At 49.0% G+C, this 16,656-nt stretch overlaps 1 protein-coding gene across 2 annotated transcripts in view; it reads left to right on the top strand.

The window, feature by feature from the left end:
* Positions 1–16,656, top strand: part of Coro7 (coronin 7) — a 52,408-nt gene that overhangs the window by 10,575 nt on the left and 25,177 nt on the right. For both annotated transcript variants that reach the window (XM_034507962.2, XM_034507963.2), the window contains exons 7-9: positions 7,059–7,109; positions 13,359–13,445; positions 13,903–13,985. In XM_034507962.2, coding sequence (XP_034363853.1) covers positions 7,059–7,109; positions 13,359–13,445; positions 13,903–13,985 — 221 coding nt within the window. The remainder of the gene's footprint in view (positions 1–7,058; positions 7,110–13,358; positions 13,446–13,902; positions 13,986–16,656) is intronic.

Genomic DNA, 16,656 nt, shown 5'->3' with positions numbered 1-16,656 from the left:
TGAGGTGGCAGTGTCTGTGCTTAGTTTTAGGACTGCCCTCAGTCGGGGTGCCTTTGTTCAGGGGAGAGAGAGATGGTTCCCAATAGAGTACCTGGCGGTGGATTGCCTGTGAGGAGAGCGATTGTGAGTTTGGGCGTACAAGCGGGTCTTGAGAGAGAGAGAACCTGTGTGAATGTTCTAAGTGGTACTGCTACCATAACAACTGTAGGTGGACTAAGCCAGGTACCTGGAGACATCCCAGCTTGTCTGTGGACTGATGGAATCCTGAGCCACATCTGAGCGAAGGATGGAAAGGGAGGTGCAGTTGGTGCCCAGGGTCAGAGATATTATCTGAAGACGAAAGGAGTGGGGCCTGGGACCAAGGCTGGAGGGTTCACTGAGATATCGGTGTACCAGAGCTTAGGAAACCTGGAGTTGAGGGCCTTGGATATATGGAACATTTTTTGATATTATTTTTTTTTTATGTACATGAGTGTACTGCAGCTGTCTTCAGACACACCAGAAGAGGGCATCGGATCCCATTACAGATGGTTGTGAGCCACCATGTGGTTGCTGAGAGTTGAACTCAAACCTCTGGAAGAGCAGTCAGTGCTCTTAGCCACTGAGCCATCTTTCCAGTCCCCATGTTTTGCATTTTTGATAGTATTAGGGCCTGAAGAGACATATGAAAAATGGCAGCCGGAAATGATAGTGTATGCTTGTTGTAGTCTTAACACTAAGGAGGTAGAGGCTACGAAGTCAGGAGTTCAAGGCCAGCCTGGAGCATTTTGTGAGTCTGAGGCCAGTCTGGACTATATAAAATTCTATCTCAGAGAATAATAAAAGGAATGAGGGCCATGGAGCCAGAGGGAAGTAGGGAATGCAGGAATGAGGCCTCCAGGCCCTGTGTACTCCCAGGCCCATGGGTCCATAGACTGAAGGGTCCTTCCTTCCTTTATTTTTATATTCAGTCTGCCATTTTTTTGGAAGGCACATTTCGCAGTCTTTTATCACGTATCCTTTCTGGTATTGTTCATTACTCAGTCGGTTCCAGATGCTGACTTGAGCTCTGGAGATTGAAATGTAATACCAAGACACTCTGGTTAGTTATTCCAGGCTTAATACTAGAGGATGGAAGACATTTCCCAGAAAATGACCTTGACCTTCATCCTAGAAGATGAGGCCTGGCTACAGACAAAGTGAATATCCCAATCATGTAACCAGCCCTGATGATATGTCACCTGAGTGACATGTCATCATATCACAGGGAGTGACCAGCCTCTCCTTCTTTTGAGAAGCCTCTATGCTCCTCCCTCACTGGTGAGATGGTCCAGCTCCTTCTCCTCTGAGTCTCATTTGCCACCAGAATTGAGCAGGAAAGATAAAGAATAGCCTGGTAGTGATGGCGATGTCGGATGGTGTGGACACCGTGTCTGGCCTGCTGTGTCTTGCAAGACAGAGTTAGATGGAAAGAGCCACACCCAGGGGACTCACACTGGGTCCCTACACAGAGACATTTCCTCTCTGTACCCAGAGCCCAAAGCTGCCAGGACAAGCAGATTTATTTATTTATTTTTCTTTCTTTCTTTCTTTCTTTCTTTCTTTCTTTTTTTTTTTTTTTGTTGTTTTTTTGTTGTTGTTGTTTTGTTTTGTTTTGTCTTTTCGAGACAGGGTTTCCCTGTGTAGCCCTGGCTGTCCTGGAACTCACTCTGTAGACCAGGCTGGCCTCGAACTCAGAATCCGCCTATCTCTGCCTCCCAAGGGCTGGTATTAGAGGTGTGCGCCACCACTGCCCGACTGTAAATTTCTGTTTTTCCAAGCAGATAGCACAATAAAGTTATGAGCTTATAAAATGACCCCTGCTCCTTCCCCTCCTTTCCAGACCTAGGTGTACTACCTGTGCGGATGCACCATATCTTGCAGGCTGGCCCCTAGCACATGCTAGGACCAGCAGGTACCTTGATTATGTGCCCACTTCTGCTTTCCTTTGCTAGGAAGGCATCTTGAGATCCTGGGTGGAGGCACTAGCTTTACTAATATAGTACCTGGAGTAGGAGGCTACCCCTTATGAGCACAGGCTAGGTGGAGATGCCCATGGGCTTACATAGGTTGTCCAGAGTGGCGTTGAAGTGGTAGGTAAGCTCACTCCATAAGACAGAGTCAGAGCTCCTCTTGCCAGTGGTGGTAGACCAGGCTTTGGACTATCAGCTTTTTGCAGGCGCTGCTTGTGCTGCCTGATTGGGCCTAAAGGGCATGACATTTTCCATCAGAGGCGCCTGAGTCCTGTCTTACCACTGCTAAAGCAGGGCAGCTCAGCCTCCACTCTGCGAGCTAATCCTAACTACTAATGACCGAGAGAAGAAACCAGAAGCCACTAGAGGGCGCACAACCATCACAGACGCCAGGCTTGGCCTGCTATGAGCTCAGGGCCAGCCTACTCTAAAGCTGGTTTGCCCCCAGGCCTTAAACTGCTACACTTAGTGTTTTGGTTTTTTTTGTTTTTGTTTTTGTTTTTGTTTTTGTTTTTGTTTTTGTTTTTGTTTTGTGGAGCTTGTTGAATGCCAAAAACAATGTTGCACTCCCAAGCCCAGTGCCCTCCCTGTAAGGGGAGCTGCTGGAACCTGATCATTGCTCAGTGGGCTTGGGTTTGCACTGGTCACAAAGCTTGTCAGTTGTGGACTTAGCATTTGAATGTAGATGTCTAGCTCTCCTCAGCAGCTCCAGCCCTACTGAATGGGTTGTGTTTTCTCTAGCTCTCCCATTTAGGAACTCCCATCTCTCCTGTACGCAACTCATACCTGTTACCCCTGTTCCTGAATCTCTTACACTGTTCTCTGTCCTTTGCTGTCACTGTCCTTCTGTCCTGTTTCTGTGTCTGGTTGTGCTCGCTCTTACTCTGCCTCTCCTCTTCCTCCTCTTCTTCCTCTTCCTCTTCCTCCTCCTCCTCCTCCTCCATCTGTTGTCACATGGCCCCAGGAACCCTGACCCAAGCCCTGAACTGTCTCTGGTGCAGAGCAAAGTGCAGTTGGGAAAGCTTTTCCAGAAGACTCTTGGGCCTCCCTGTCTGCCCTAGCAGGCCTGGGTTCCCTGTCTAGCCACTGTGTGCCTCCTGTAGCTCTGTTCTGCCCACTGCCCCTCCATCTCCTCTGTCTGCTTCATTGTGTGTCTTTCCCCTCACACCACACACCAGCAAGCCTATCTCAGCATCGTGATGTGATTTTCCACCTCGTCTTATGCTTGTCTTTTGAGCTTCAACTCAGGTTTCTTCTGGGCTGTTTTGTGAGTGCTCCGGTTGGAGACTGCAGCCCTTCGCCATGAACTTTGTCCTTACTGGAATTGGCTGCTCATTGTTCCATCTCAAGCACAGGCTCCAGCTATGTACAGAACAAGCGTTAACTCAGCTTCCCTTCCATTTGGTCTAACTTTTATTCATTTATTAATATGTTTGGTTTTTTGGTTTTTTTCTTTTTCTTTTGTTTTCTTGAGACAGGGTTTCCCTGTGTAGCCCTGGCTGTCCTGGAACTCACTCTGTAGACCAGGCTGGCCTTGAACTCAGAAATCCACCTGCCTCTGCCTCCCAAGTGCTGGGATTAAAGGCGTGCGCTACCACTGCCCGGCAAGATGATTTGTTTTGACTTGGGTTCTTACCATGTATTCCTGGCTGACCTGGAACTGGCTACATAGACCAGCTGACCTCTTGGAGAGCTGCCTGCCTTTGCTTCCTTAGTGCTGGAATTACCAGCACATCTCATGCTGGCTTCTCCTCATTACTGTTTGCATTAGTGGGATACGTTGTTACAATTATATAGCTAGCAATAAATTATTAGACGCTGAACTCCGATCTTCATGAGGTTGTTGGCTGGTGTGTCTCCATGTCGGAGAGGGATGTGCAGTCCGTGCAGACGGATGTTGGTGGCTTTCTCTATTGCAGTCTCCTTTTCCCACCAAGATATGTTCATTTTCTTTTATGTGTAAGTGTTTTGCCTGCATATTTGTATAAACACCAAGAGCATGCTTGGTGGTCATGGAGGTTGGAAGAGGGTGATGGACCTCTGCAATTGGAGTCAGTAGTGGTTGTGAACCACTATGGGTGTTGGGAATTGAACCTGGTCCTCCTTGGCAGCAATAAGAGCTCTTAACCACTGAGTCAGCATTTCACTGCCCACAACCCTTTTTTTTTTTTTTTTAACTTAAAAAAAAAAAAAAAAAAAGACCAGGCATGGTACATGCTTTTAATCCCAGCAGTCCTGAGGCAGAGGCAGAGAGATTTCTCCAAGTTGAAAGCCAGCCTGGTCTACAGTCTGGGTAGGTAAGAGGATGACTTTATGGAGTCTATCAGTTTTCTCTTTCAGGCTTACACAATATCTTAGTTAGGGTTGCTATTGCTGTGGTAAAACACCACCTGTAAAAGCAGCTTGAGAGGACGTGGCTCACTTGTGGGTCACTGTCATCACTGAGGGAACTCAGGAGCATGACTCAGGGCAGGGACTATCACAGAAGCCCTAGAAGAGGTTGCTTGCTTCCTGGCTTGCTCTTCCTGGCTTGTTCAGCCTGCTTTCTTACACCATCCAGGACCACGTACCCAGAGGTGGCACCATCCCCAGTGAGGTGGGCCCTCCCACAAGAATCATTATTCAAGAGAATGCCCTATAGAATTACCTACAGGAAATCTGATGGGCAACTTTTCTCAAACGAGGTAGTTCTTCCCATATAATTCTTGCTTGTGTTAAGTTGACTAAAAGCCCAACCAGGATCCATGGCAAGTACCTTTATCTGCTGAGCCATCTCACCACTCTTTTACCCTATTTTATTTATTTATATGGGGTCTCACTATGTAGCCTTGGCTGGTATCTTAGAGTTTTTCTGCTGTGAGCAGACACCCTGACCAAGGCAAGTCTTATAAAGGATAACATTTAATTGGGGCTGGCTTACAGTTTCAGAGGTTCAGTCCATTATCATCAAGGTGGGAACATGGCAGCATCTAGGCAGGCATGGCAAAGGCATTGCTGAGAGTTCTATATCTTCATCTAACGTCTGTTAGTGGAAGACTGACTTCCAGGCAGCTAGGATGAGGGTCTTAAGTGACACACCTACTCCAACAAGACCACACCTCCTAATAGTGTCACTCCCTGGGCCAAGCATATACAAACCATCCCAGCTGACCTGGAGCTCACTGTGTAGACTAGGCTAGCCTTTAGCTCATAGAGGTCCATCTGCCTCTCTCTCTCCTGAGTGCTGGGATGATGGGCATGTACCACTGTGCTCAGCCCATCCATCACTGTCTGTATCAGTGAGCCTGAAGCTTACCAATTGGCTAATCTGGTTAGCCAGTGAGCCTCTTTTTTTTTTTTTTTTTTTTTTTTTTGGTTTTTTGAGACAGGGTTTCTCTGTGTAGTCCTGGCTGTCCTGGAACTCACTCAGTAGACCAGGCTGGCCTCGAACTCAGAAATCCGCCTGCCTCTGCCTCCCAAGTGCTGGGATTAAAGGCGTGCGCCACCACCACCCGGCTTCTCTTGGATCTTTCTGCCTCCACCTTCTGGTGCTTGGATTACAGATTGCTGTACCTGGTTTCCTATGGGGTACTAGTGACCCAAACTCAGGTCTTCCAGCTTGGACAGCAATAGCTTTACTCACCCAAACTGATTTTATATCCATAAAAATGGACTATCCAATCAATAGTTTCTAGCTTTGGTTTCTTCTGTCGGTGCTTTGTAGCTCGCTTCTTGTTTTATGGATACTTACTTTGTAAGATTTATAACTAAGCATTTCATTTCCTTGGTGCTGATGCAGTGGTAATGTTTTAAATTTGTAAGTGTGAGTATCATTTTTCAAAATATGAAAAATGTGTTGATGGAAACAAAAAATCTGTGTTGATGGAAACAAAGTTGAGCTATACTAAAATATAGAAAGGAAATGCTGGCCAGCCTCCACGTTCTCACCCCTCACCCTGCATTGACTCAGTGCTTGGTCTTTTCTCTTTGCTTAACTCCAAAAGTGTGTAAGAGCGTGATCACTCAGATGAAGATGTATATGTATTGTAACCATAGCAGGCTCACACCATGGCACGTTATCTTCAGTGACCTCTTGGCACCTAACAGTTTACTATGGCCAAACCTATAAAAAGTGTACACAAACTCCACTGAATTGTTTTTTTATTCTGTGGTTGAATCCAGGGACTTTTGAATGTTTGCATGCTAGGTCTGGGCTTTACTACTGCCAGGCATATATCCCAGTTTTGTGCTTGGGCATGTAGACAGCATGCAGACACACAGACCATCTTGCAGAAATAGGAGTTGTATATGGGACATGAGTGTTTTATTTGTTATAGATTTTTGTCTTTTTTTTTTTCCATCCAAGCCCCAGGTAATCTTGATCAGTTAGTACGCTGAAAGGATGCTTAGGAGAGATTAGCTTTTTTTATGTTTAGAAATTTTTTAATCTGGGCTGGAGAGATGGCTAGCCCTCCCCCACTGTATTTTGTGAGACGTTGTCTCTTATAGAACCTGGGTCTCTTTGTTTTGGGTAGATTGGCTAGCACTGAGATTTGAGTGTCCTCCTGTTCCATCTTCATACCCCTATGGCTAGGCTTACAGATGCACTGGTTTTATGTAAGCGCTGGGGTCTAAACTCAGGTCCTCATGCTTGCATGGCAGGCAGTATCAACTGAATCATCTCTCCAACCTCAATGAAGTTCTTTACGTGCAGAAGTGACAGCATCACATAAGACCTGTCTCAAAAACAAACAAACAAACAAACACCAAAAACAGAAAAAAAGAAAAAAGATAAAAGATAAAAGAAAGAAAGACAAAACAGAAAGGCTGTGAGAAGCTGCACATGTGACATACCTGGCAGATAATAGTGATTAAGAAGGTGGAGTGTTGTTGCTAAATTTAATCTTCTGGGAGTCTGGGCAGGAAGGGACCTGCCCTCCAGGTAAGAAGGCAGAAACCTCTGGTCTGTGGAGGCTGACTGTGTAATGTAGGACCAGCTGATAAGAGCCTGTAGTGTGAGGGCAGGCTGGCCCGTAGCAACCCTCAGGTTAACTGTATCATTTGTTTCTTTCTCTCTTCTTCACTTAGGACAAGCAGCTTCGGATCTTTGACCCCAGAGCAAGAACCCAGGCTTCTCAGGTGAGTTATGTGCACAGTGCTGGTAGGTAAACACCCTTACCCAGGATTCTGACCACACAGTCCAGTACATGGAGGGACCTGGTGGTGGCAACAGCTGCTGCTGCTGCTGCTGCTGCTGCTGGGAGTTCTGAGTGCAAAGGCCTGATGCCTGGGTCCTTGGACAGGCCTAGCTTTGATCACAGGGTGAGACCCAGCCAGCCTGCCTACAGACTGGCATTCCTGTGCTACAGGAGGCATTCCCTGACTGCAGGAATGTAATTTGAGATTTCAGCTCCCTCCCCTTCTTTGGTACCCATCTTTTCTTTTCTCAGCATGGTCAGCAGAGACCAGCTACTTAGGAGTCAGAAAGAATCCGCAATTCATCACTTTCTGTATCTAGGTCTTTTAGTGAGCCATGGGATGGACTGATGTCCCATTCCTGCAAGATCTGAGGACTGTAGGTATTTTGTTATATTCTCTGTTTACTTGGTGCCTGAAGCCCACATTGTCATGATTTCCAAATGAGGCAGCAGGCATAGGGCCTCTGGAGAGTCCGTCATTTATTTCTCGGACTGAGACCCTGTAGGCAGCAGTCAGCTAGCCACACATATGGCCTTGTCCCTGATGATTGTTGAAGGTTTCTCTGTTTGAGAGGGCTTAGTGTTTGTCCTGAGAAACTGGCTTACAGATTTGGACTTAGTTTTCCATGAGGCCATAAGCAGAGGGACTGAGGTGGGAAGAGTGTTCTAGAAGTCATCTTAGGGGTACAGAGGGGAGACAAGAGCTTGTTCTAGATCATCTGAAAGGTCCAGAAGAGAGGCAGGCTGTCCATACAAAAGGCCTGTTGGGAAGCCACTAGACAGTTTTAGGTAGGTGGTGTGACCACTGAATTTCTATTTTTATTTCCTCTCTCTTTCAAGATTTATTATTTTGTGTGGTATATGTAAGAGAGAGACAGAGACAGACAGATGGTGCGTGTGCGTACAAATACACACACACACACACACACACACACACACACACACACACACGTCCACTGAAGACAGAGCAGGAGACTGGATGCCTGGAGCTGGAGTTGCAGGTAGCTGGGAGCCACCTGATGTGGGTGCTGGGAACTCGGCTCAGATCCTCTGGAAGAACAGGAAGCACTCTTAACTGCTGAGCCATCTTTTCTGGCCTCCCTCTTTCTTTCTCTCTCTCTTTCTCTCTTGAGACAGCCTCACTATGTTGCCCTGTCAGTCTGTGTATGCCTTAAACTTAGGCAATCCACCTGCTTCTGCCTCCTGAGTACTAGGATTAAAGGTGTGTTCCACCATACTTGGTAGTTTTATATTTCTTTCCTTTTTAAAAAAAAAAAATATTGCAGGGCAGTGATGGCACACGCCTTTAATCCCAGCCCTTGGGAGGCAGAGGCAGGCGGATTTCTGAGTTTGAGGCCAGCCTGGTCTACAGAGTGAGTTCCAGGACAGCCAAGGCTACACAGAGAAACTCTATCTTAAAAAATATATACTTTTATTGTATATTAAAATATATTTTTATTATATATATATATATATATATATATATATATATATATATATATATATGTTATTTTGCTTGCATGTATGCGTATACCTCATGCATGCAGTGCCCATAGAGGCTAGGAGTGGCCATTGCGTTCCCTTGGAACTGAAGTTACAAATGACTGTGAGCTGTCATGTGGGTGCTGGGAATTAAACCCTGGTCCTCTGCAAGAGCCATGTCTCCAGCACCAACTTTTATTATTCTGAATTATGTATCTGCATGTGTGTCTGGGTAAGGGCTAGTTATGTGAGTTTGGTGCCTGCAGAGGTCATGGCATTGGATCCTCTGGACCTAGAGTTACAGACAGTTGTGAGCTGCCTAATGTGGGTAGTGCAAACCAAACTGGGCTCCTCTGCAAGAGAATCATGCACATTTAACCCCTGAACCAACTCTAGGACTTCTATTTCTTTTTCTTTTTCTTTTTTTTTGTAAAAGGATAGTTTTTAAAAAAAACCCAACAACTTTTATTTTATGGACATGAGCATTTTACACATATGTCTGTGGCACCACGTGCATGCTTTGTGCCTTTGTAGGCCAAAAGAGAGTATCAGATCCTCTGGAATCTGAATACAGAGAGTTGTGAGTCACCATGTAGGTGCTGGGAATCAAACCCCTGTTGGGTCCTTTAGATAAGTAGCCAGTGCTCTTGACAGCTGAGCCATCTTTTCAGTCCCAGGGATTTGTGTTTCTTAAAAGAACTAGACTGTGATGAGGCTTTTTCCCCAGGAAAGTATAGTGCACAATCCTGTTTCCTAGTGAAGACCTAGGCCCATCGCAATAGTCTTCCTCCTGTTCTGAGGACTAGTTCCCCATAGGAAGTTGAGGATAGCCTGGGGCATCCCTTCATCCTCAAAAATCTATTCACATGGTACATTTTGCCGAAAGAGGCCCCATTTGATAGAATTGCAGAGAGCAGCTGGCCACACTTCAGCCTCATGTCCCTGGAGAGGCTGCTGATCTCATCCCACAGGGTTATTTGAATCTCAGGTTGGTGTAGGCCTTGCCTGGTAGGCTTTGATCCCCAAGCTTTAAAGGTCCCCAGATCTGTTTTAAGGTGAGATAGAAGTCCCTTCTCAGGGTGACTTGCCCAGGGTTTGAGGGCACAACACAAAGCACCTGCACTCATGCCTACTGGCTATCACACTGGGCCAAACCCTTTCGTGTTTTCTTTCTCCATTCCCCTTTGCAGTGGCCTCTTTCCAGCCTGCCTTCTCTCCAGTCCCCTCCCCTTTTCCTCCCCTCCTACGCCTCCCTAACACCCCACAGAGGTGGTCTGTGAGTGAGGCTGAGGTGGAGCTGGTGTGGCTGCTAGCCAAGGGGCTCCAAGTTGTTGAAGAATACCAGCAGGCAGACAAGCGTTGAGGATTAAGGGGTAGGGGGAGCCTGGAGGAGCCCCCTAGAGGGGCTTCAGCCAGGAGATCTGGGAAGAGCGTGGGCAGCTCCTCTGGACGCCAGGATGGTGCCTGTGCTTGGCTCTGAGGCTCTATGCAATGCGGGGGCAGCAGCAGGCCTGGAATGCTGCCCTCCAACTGTCCCTGCCTCCCCCCAACTTCCGCCCAGGGCATCTGGCCCACACCTGGCTTCTATTAGGAAAACCGAGGCTGGCGGCCAGGGTGGTGTGAGCTGAGGGGCCAGCTCAGCGAGACTCCTTCTGAAAGTGCTTTCTCTGAGTTCCCCCTTCCTGTCTAACAGGAATCAAGGTGGGGGTGGGGTACAGTGTACTGCCCTGCATCCTACCTGTGCCTTTTCTGGGCCTCTCCTCATCTGAACCCCACTGTCCCCAGAGACTGGAGGCTGCACGTACCACTAGAGTTGTACTCTCTCCTATCAACTTCGACCTGTGACTAGGCACTTGGTCTTGGAGCAAGTGACCTTGGGTGGCTCCCTACTGTATTTTATACCCCTACTTAGTTTTAATTTTTTTCAAGACAGGGTTCTCTGTACGGCTGTCTGTCCTGGAACTGGCTCTGTGTCCAGGCTGGCCTTCAGCTCAGAGATCCACTTGTCTCTGCCTCGTGAGTACTAGGATTAAAGAAAGGTGTGTACCACCACCATCACCACCAGGCTGGTTTTTGTTTTTGAGACAGGGCCTCATGTAGCCTAGACTTGTCTTGAACTTACTACGTAGCTGAGTCTGGCCAGATTCAAGTGAACTTCTGTGTTAGCCTCCTAAACAACTGTCACTGGCCTAGGGCCCAACAGTCTCTCTGAGTGCCCCCTCGACTCTCTCTGCTGTTCCTTAAGCCAAAGCCTAGGGTAGGGGCAAGCAAGGTCCTGAAGTCATTGCTAATCCAGAGGAGCAGCAACTGCCTTATTTTTAAAGTATTTCTCTGTGTTTGTATGAGTGATGTCTTGTATGTAAGTGTGACTAGATTACAGATGGCCGTGAGCTGCCACATGGGCTGTGGGAACCAAATCTGGGTCCTCTGGAAAAGAGGTCAGTACCCTTAACCTCTGAGCAACTTAAGGCTCTTGAGGTTTGAACAATGATGGACGTCAGTGGTGGGGACTCAAGACCTTAATTAGGGGCAGGAGAAGTTGGGACTGGCCCCTTTATATGTCTTTTGGACAAGCGATTTCTAACAACCCCTTAATATCAGGATGCTAGCTGAAGAGGAGGGTAGTGGTCGTGTCATCATGACTTATATAGTGACTCCCTGTTTCACATATAGAGCTGGGAAGAAGGAGAGGGAGCCAGGAACCAAGTATCTGCTGGTTCTTCAGCTGTAGTTGCTGAAGAAATCATCCACCCCCTGGAGAAATTCCCTTCCAGTCTCTGCAGTGCTAGCTTTATGTAGATTCTTCATTCTAGCACAAACAAAACATCATTTATAGTGTTTTCAGATACATTCTGTGCCCTGTTACCTTGTACCATATTTGCAGCTGAGTGTGATGGTACACATCTGTAAACATATAAACCCAGCACTGAGGAGGCTGCAGCAGAAAATCAAGTGTTCAAGACCAACCCATACTACAGGCAAGACCTTGTCTCAAAAAAACATGTGCCCTCCCCCACCCCCGTGAAAAAAAAAAAAAAAAATCAAACAGTAAAATACAAGTACAGCGCTGAGCATTTAGCAGATTTTAACTCAGTCCTTGCAGTAGATGTCTAGGGAAGATGTCTTTGTGCTTGTCATAGATGAAGAAAGTGAACTCATCCAGGGTCAGGAGCAGTAGACACAAGACTGGGTCTTCACGCAGGCAGTCTGAGTTGGCTTTCTCTTATAACCTTCATTTTGCTCCTCTGTGGCACTTAATAGACAGGCAGTGGAGTTGCTCCCTTTAGTCTGGTTAGCCTCCTGGTGTGCAAATGTTCCATGGACTTAGGACCTGCTTTGTTCTCCTGTCTCCAGCTCCTAGCACAGCATATTCACACTGCTGGTCTTTGAACCCTGTCCTACCCCACTGTTAGCTCCTAGCACAGCTCTATGCCCATTTGAAGCCTCACGTTTGTTAAATATGAGTAAGTGAGCGAAACGCAAACCAGTTACGAACCATCCAGTTTTCCCGCAAGGGATTCACAAGGGATTCTGCACACTAGTGAAGGAGAAGGAGCTCAAACAACACTTGTGATCCATAATAGCATGTCAGTGGTGGGGCTGGCCAACGGCTCGACCCTTGTCCTGACCCCACAGCCCCTCTTATGTGGAGAGAGATGTGTGGGACCTTAGTTCTCAGGCTCCAACTCCAACTTCCTGTGTCACTGTGGCCGGGTGGGTGGGAACAGTGGGAAAAGCCCCTTGAAGGACAGGCGTAGCATTTCCAGTGGTCTCCCACGCTGGGATCAGCCTCTGCGTGCTGGGGAGGGGGCCCAGGGCCAGCTTCTCCAAGATGCTTCCCTCCCTCATTCATTCCCAAGGACAAGATCGTGGGAAGTTTGGAGGAGGCTGGCCACATTTGGGTGAGCTATTTTTGGTAACAGGGTCCTTGTCTCAGGCTCTAGGGGCCAGGGTGACTGGGAGAGAGCTGTTTGCATTTCCTCTGGCCCCTGGACTCCCTCCTGCCAGGGCCCAAGGGGGACAGGGCCATTTGCTCCGCCTTTTGTGTGAACTTCTTCCTTTCTTGGGCCCTCCAGCTTTCCTGTCTGTCAGATGCTCCAACACCCTGAAGGGCCACCAGGGGCACTGCTTTACCCTCTCCAGAATGTTACCCAGAGCTTGGCCCCAGGCCCTCCCTACCGGGCCTACTGGCAGTGACAGGAGTCAGAAATAATCCTCCTAATCCTATGATTTGCATGGGGCTTTTCTCAAGGCCCAGTCCTTCTGTGTGCTCTTCTCGGTTGATCCTCTAGGCAGCCCCAAGGAGCGGGTGGCTCAGGCACTGAAGCCTTGTTTACAAGTGAGAAGAATAAGCTCTGTAGAGGATGTGCATTCCCTAGGTTCATACAGCCCCAGAATGGCAGCCTTTAGCCATCAGCTTTCTTAGGGCACCTACAGAGGTGAGAAGGTCTGCTGCCTTTGGCCCCCCACACCGGTCCTCTCAGGAGGAGGGAGAATGAACCTGAGCCTGCCATTTCCTGCATGCAGGGATGCTCTCAAAGGTGGAGGCAAGGCTTTTCCTATGATTCATGTGGCCTTCAGGACCTCTCCTGTTCTCTGTGGATGCTCAGACAAGTAGGCACAGAACATCCAGCTGCCAGCCATTCAAGAGATCCTTGACCCCAGCAGGGGGCCCTGGTGTCTCAGTGCTGTTTCTTGTCTTTTGCAGAGCACACAGGCTCATGAGAACAACAGAGACATCCGGCTGGCATGGACAGGCATTCAAGAGCACCTTGTGTCCACTGGATTCAACCAGGTAGTGGTTCCTTCAGCACTCATGGTACTGCCAGCAGGGGCTTGTCTAGTCCTTTAGGCCCTTGCTCCAAGAACGTTGGGTGAGGCCATTGGAAGGTGGGATGCAGACAGCCAGTTACAGGCCTGTCCATATACGGCCTGACTGTGCAGCTAGGTCTCAGGGCCCCAGGGAACTGAAGGCCTTAGAAAACTGGCAGATTCCATTTGCAGTAGCTAAGCTTGACCCCGGGAGCTATGGCAGGCCCCATAGGGACCAGAGTCCATGGAGGGAAACGCCCCTTGTCCCTTGTCACCTAAAAGTTCTTAAAGGGGCAGGGCAGGATATGAAACCCAAACTCTCCCTCTGCCATGACTCCTTTCTGCTCTGGGGTAGTGGCCATGCCAGGCTGTGCCCTCATGCACTGGCTTCCGGGAGCAGGGAGATCCCTCTGAGCCTTGCTTGCTCTGACTTCCCACAGATGCGTGAGCGAGAAGCGAAGCTCTGGGATACCCGCCTCTTCAGCAGTGCCCTGGCCTCCGTCACCCTGGACACCTCACCTGGGTAGGAATTTTGGCAGGCTGGGAGCCGGGAGCCAAGTGTCTAGAAGGTGTCCCAAGTGGCTACTAGTGGTGCCCCCTGACATTGAGGTTGGCTGATCACTGGAGTGTGGCAGATGCTGAGCCTGGGCTAGCCTGGGTCCAGCCCTCCAGGGTCCCCAGCTTCACCAGCAGGTGGTGCTGAGGCAGTCCAATTGGGGCTCTGTCAGGAAAGTAGTAGTCTCCTGGCCATGGGGCACACTTCACTGTCTAGGGGTTCATTTAAGTGTGTTTTTAAACTTAGGGTAAGGGTTATGACCTTGAAAATGTATCACCGGGGTACAGGTGGCAGGAATGGGCTTGATTTTTGCTGTGGATGTTCGCATGGAGCTGAGGGCCCAAGGATACTTGAGGTTGTGGCAGGAAGAGAGACACTAACGGGTATAAGATATGAGATGCTGGGGCGCACGGCTGTTTGCCTGTGTGTGTGGCAGCTACATGTGGACTTGGAGTCCACTGACATTTGTGTAAGCAGCTTGCTTGAGACCTGCCTCACATATGTTCCCAGTCAGCACAGGAGGGAAACGTGTACTTCATACTCACACCCTTCCCTCCCTGACTCCCAGAACAGTGTGGAAGAAAGTTTATGACTCTGCCTGGTAGAATCCCTGGCCAGGCCAAGCAGCTTTGTGGGGAAATGGCCTTGGTCTGTGATGGCTTATAAACCAGTCACTAGCACGCTGGCACTTAGGATAAGCACTCTATTCAGTCTGCGTGGCCATCAAGAATAGCTAAGGAGATGGAAGTTCCAAGAGGATCAGAGACTTTGCCAGGCATGGCTGCAGGGGAAGGAGGGAGGGACTCAGTCCCAGCTCTGAAGCCATAGCTGTGACTAATGGAAGGGCTGTCCAGAAACCCTTCTGGGTAGATTGACTAGGGAATACTAGATCCAGGAAAGGCTTCCTGCCCTTAGCTATCGTGTTCAGCCTATCCTTTCTGGGATGTTTCAGAACTGAAGAACCTGAATCTCAGAGGGGCAAGGGGCTTCTCAAAGGCCCAGAAACAAGAGCATTACATCAGGGGTCAGGAAATGCTTGGGGAAGTAGTGTTATTTATGCCCTCAGAGAACGAGGTGTGGTCAGGGAGTGAGACACTTTACCTCCCACCCTCTAATGGGCAGGGAGAGAGAGGCCAGGGTTTTTGTTTTGTTTGTTGAGACGGGTTTCTCTGTGTAGCCCTGGCTGTTCTGGAGCTCACTCTGTAAACCAGGCTGTCCTCAAATGCAGAGATCCACCTGCCTCTGCCTCCCGAATGTTGGGATTAAAGGAGTGTGCCGCCATGCCTGGCTTGGCGATATCTACTTAGAATGAAGAAGGCAGTGCTGAGGCATATTCAAGGTCAGGGGCTGGGTCTCAAGAAAGGTATCATCAGGGTGGTCCTGCCCTGGAGGACACAGAGGTGCTAGGTCTTGGGGCTGCACAACCAGAGTTTGACTTGTCTATCTACTCCAGGCCTGGCACTGTCCTTCCTAGCGTCTTATCTTGCAGACATACTCAAACCAGATGACCTGTTTCCTACAGGCCTCCAGCAGAGGTGCTGGGGGGGGGCCTCTGGCACCCTCAGTCCAGTACTCTTCACCTACCACTTCTGGCTGATCGGGCTCTACTCTCCGTGGTAGTGAAATGAGTATTCCTCCCCCGCAGGCAGGGCATCTCCTGTCTAGCCTTAGAATGGCCCCTGGAAGAGTTAACTATGCCCAGACCCCATGGTGCCACTGGCCAGGACTGACCCTGTAATTACAGCAGTTAAGAATAGCCTCGAAGGACCAACAAGGACTGGAATTTGTCAAATTACTCCCAGATGGGCGGCCAGGCCAGCATTCCTTCCCTCTGTCCCCCAGTCCTGGCCTATGCCCTGGCAAGCTGACACCCTTGGCAAGGGAGCTAGGACTCTTCAGCCTCCACAAACCTGGTGGACATTGGCACACGCCAGGATCCAGACTGTTCAGAGAGGTGGTAGGTCCCTGGGTTCTCCCAGGCATATGGTAACGCAGACCCCTCCCCCATGTGTGAAGATGGAAAGTTTATAGAGTGCCAACTCTGGACACAGCCATGGGGGAGGTTGGCAGCTGTGTCTCCTTACCACCCATCTCTCTGTTACAGAGTTTCCATCTTAGTTAAGGCAGAACAGTGTGTGCTCACAAGAGCTACAGGGCCCAAGGGTCAGGCACGTGCCTTTCCCCACAAAACTCTGCCAGGGCCTTTGCATGGTCCCCATCTCTGCGCTTCCCTCATCATTTCTAGAGTGTCTATAAGGATGCTTGCACCATGCAGGGTGGCAAAGCATTGCCAGGCTTCCTCATGCCGTGTGGAAGGCTCGGGCTGCCATGCAGAGGCTGTCCCAGCATTTTCCGTGTACCAGATCCCAGGTTCAACGGGTGAGGTGCATGACAGCAGGAGCCCCTACCTGCAAAGCCCCTACCTACTGAAGAGCAGCTTTGGTTCAGGAGTTGAGGACAAATGCCTGCCTCATGTCCCTTGCTCTTGGGTGTACTGAGGTGCTGTGTCTGTGAAGAAGGTATGGAAGTGTGGGTAAACTGCAGGTCCTGCTCTTTGTAGCAACAGGGTAAAAGCTCCTCCCTGCGGCTGCTCAGCTCACTCTAGACCAGGAAGCAGGTGTTAGGACCCCATCCATCT

The sequence above is a fragment of the Arvicanthis niloticus genome, chromosome 6, assembly GCF_011762505.2.
Source record: "Arvicanthis niloticus isolate mArvNil1 chromosome 6, mArvNil1.pat.X, whole genome shotgun sequence".
Classification (NCBI taxonomy): Eukaryota; Metazoa; Chordata; class Mammalia; order Rodentia; family Muridae; genus Arvicanthis; species Arvicanthis niloticus.
The sequence above is the reverse complement of the archived record's forward strand: the minus strand, read 5'-3'. Positions and strand labels throughout refer to the sequence as shown.